Source organism: Clytia hemisphaerica, unplaced genomic scaffold, assembly GCF_902728285.1.
Source record: "Clytia hemisphaerica strain Z4C2 unplaced genomic scaffold, Clytia hemisphaerica genome assembly, whole genome shotgun sequence".
Taxonomy (NCBI): Eukaryota; Metazoa; Cnidaria; class Hydrozoa; order Leptothecata; family Clytiidae; genus Clytia; species Clytia hemisphaerica.
The window spans coordinates 57015-59112 of NW_027103255.1; the positions used below are offsets into that span (position 1 = coordinate 57015).

Consider the following 2098-nt stretch of genomic DNA (forward strand, 5'->3'; position numbering starts at 1 on the left):
TTTTGATTTTTTATAAGCTTGGTAGCTTGTTTGAACTAGGGTGAAGTTCAATGTTTTGATTTTTGTAAGCTTGAACTTATTTTGAACTTGAATGTACATATGGTCAAAATTGTTGGTTTATTACACATTGTTGTTTTGAACTTGGACAGTTCATATAATTGAGTAATTTGATTGATTATATTGTTTATTTGAAACTTGATACTTGATTGTTGGTTCCTGTTATTGATTTAAATTGTTTATTTGGAACTTGATGTTCCTGGATTGTGGATTATTATCAATATTGAATTTCATTGACTGTATGTATGGTTCTTGACTCTGTTTCTCTCGCCTTAACTTGAGCTCGCTGGTGGTGTGAGTGAAGATTAGTAATTCAAATAAATAAGATATAAAATAAATAAGAAATAAAACAAAAATCAAAAATCAAAATGTCTACAGATGCAGATAAAAATGTTAAAAGGCAGAGAGCAGGGTTCATGAACTACATGGACAAATTGTTCAATGGTGAAATAAAAAGGATCATGTCACTGGAAGAAGTTGACCAAAATAGCTTGGATTATTTAAAAACAATAAATGAAACTTTGAGTGTGAAGTTAGAGAAAGTTTTGGAAATCGATCAACATCTAGCTGATCAATGTGAGGAAGATGAAGACTACACCAAAGCAATTGAGCAAAGTATGGAATACGAGGTAAAAACTAAAACTAAATTAACCTCAATTAACAGTTTTATCGCTAGACATGATGCAAATTCAGTGGCACCTCAAATTGAAAGCTCTCCTCCCATCTCTCAATCGAATCCCTCATTTTCTTCAAGCACGGGTGTGAAAGTCAAATTGCCGACCTTAAATATCAAAAAGTTTTCTGGTGAACCCTCTGAATACCAGTCATTTATCGAGTCCTTCACTGAAGCTATTGATAAGAACAATAGTATTCCACCGATTCAAAAGATGAATTATTTGATCGGATTTGTAACGGGTGAGGCTGAAAGTCTTTTAAAAGGCCTCCGCTTATCTGGAGACAATTACAAGAAAGCTCTTGAACTTCTTAAAGAGAGGTTTGGAAATTCTCAAATTTTGAAAACTGTTCACATGAACAGAATTATCGAGCTTGAATCTGTTTGTGACATTTCTGAGGTGAAAGAATTGAGGAACTTTACGATTCTGTAGAGTCTGCTAAATTGCGTGGGTTGCGTGTGTGCGTGGGTACGTGGGTTGCGTGGGTGCGTGGGTCAAAAAGTTGCGTGGGTGCGTGGGTGAATATTTTTGCGTGGGTCATTTTTTTGCGTGGGTGCGTGGGTCAAAATATTTTTTGCGTGGGTCCCAATTTTTTGCGTGGGTCCCAATTTTTTGCGTGGGTCCTAATTTTTTGCGTGGGTCCTAATTTTTTGCGTGGGTCATGATTTTTTTGCGTGGGTCATATTTTTTGCGTGGGTCCTAATTTTTTGCGTGGGTCCTAATTTTTTTGCGTGGGTCATTATTTTTTGCGTGGGTCATAATAACTCTTGATAGACGGTGATATACCCTTCGGTAATTAATTCTTTCAAAGTAAACAAGGGATGGCGCACAATATGAGCATATTCATTTTTCTTGTAAGCATATACTTTATAAGAATCAAATCAATAACTCTTGATAAACAGGCATATACCTTTCGGTAATTAGTTCTTACAAAGTAAACAAGTGATGGTGCACAATATCAGCATATTTATTTTTCTTATAAGCATTTACTTTATAAGAATCAAATCAATAACTCTTGATAGGCAGTGATAAACCTTTCGGTAATTAGATTTTACAAAGTAAACAAGGGATGGCACACAATATGGACATATTTATTTTTCTTATAAGCATATACTTTATAAGAATCAAATCAATAACTCTTGATAAACGGTTAAATACCCTTCGGTTATTAGTTCTTACATAGTAAACAAGGAATGGCACTCAATATCAGCATATTTATTTTTCTTATAAGCATCTACTTTATAAGAATTAAATCGATAACTCTTGATAGACGGTGATATACCCTTCGGTAATTAGTTCTTACAAAGTAAACAAGGAATAGCGCACAATATCAGCATATTTATTTTTCTTATAAGCATCTACTTTAT

At 34.0% G+C, this 2098-nt stretch overlaps 1 protein-coding gene across 1 annotated transcript; it reads left to right on the forward strand.

The window, feature by feature from the left end:
- The first annotated feature begins 425 nt into the window (after positions 1 to 425).
- Positions 426 to 1163, forward strand: LOC136798528 (uncharacterized). Its single transcript, XM_067055162.1, has one exon. It carries the CDS (start codon positions 426 to 428, stop codon positions 1161 to 1163), a length of 738 nt encoding a protein of 245 aa, XP_066911263.1.
- Positions 1164 to 2098: the final 935 nt, after the last annotated feature.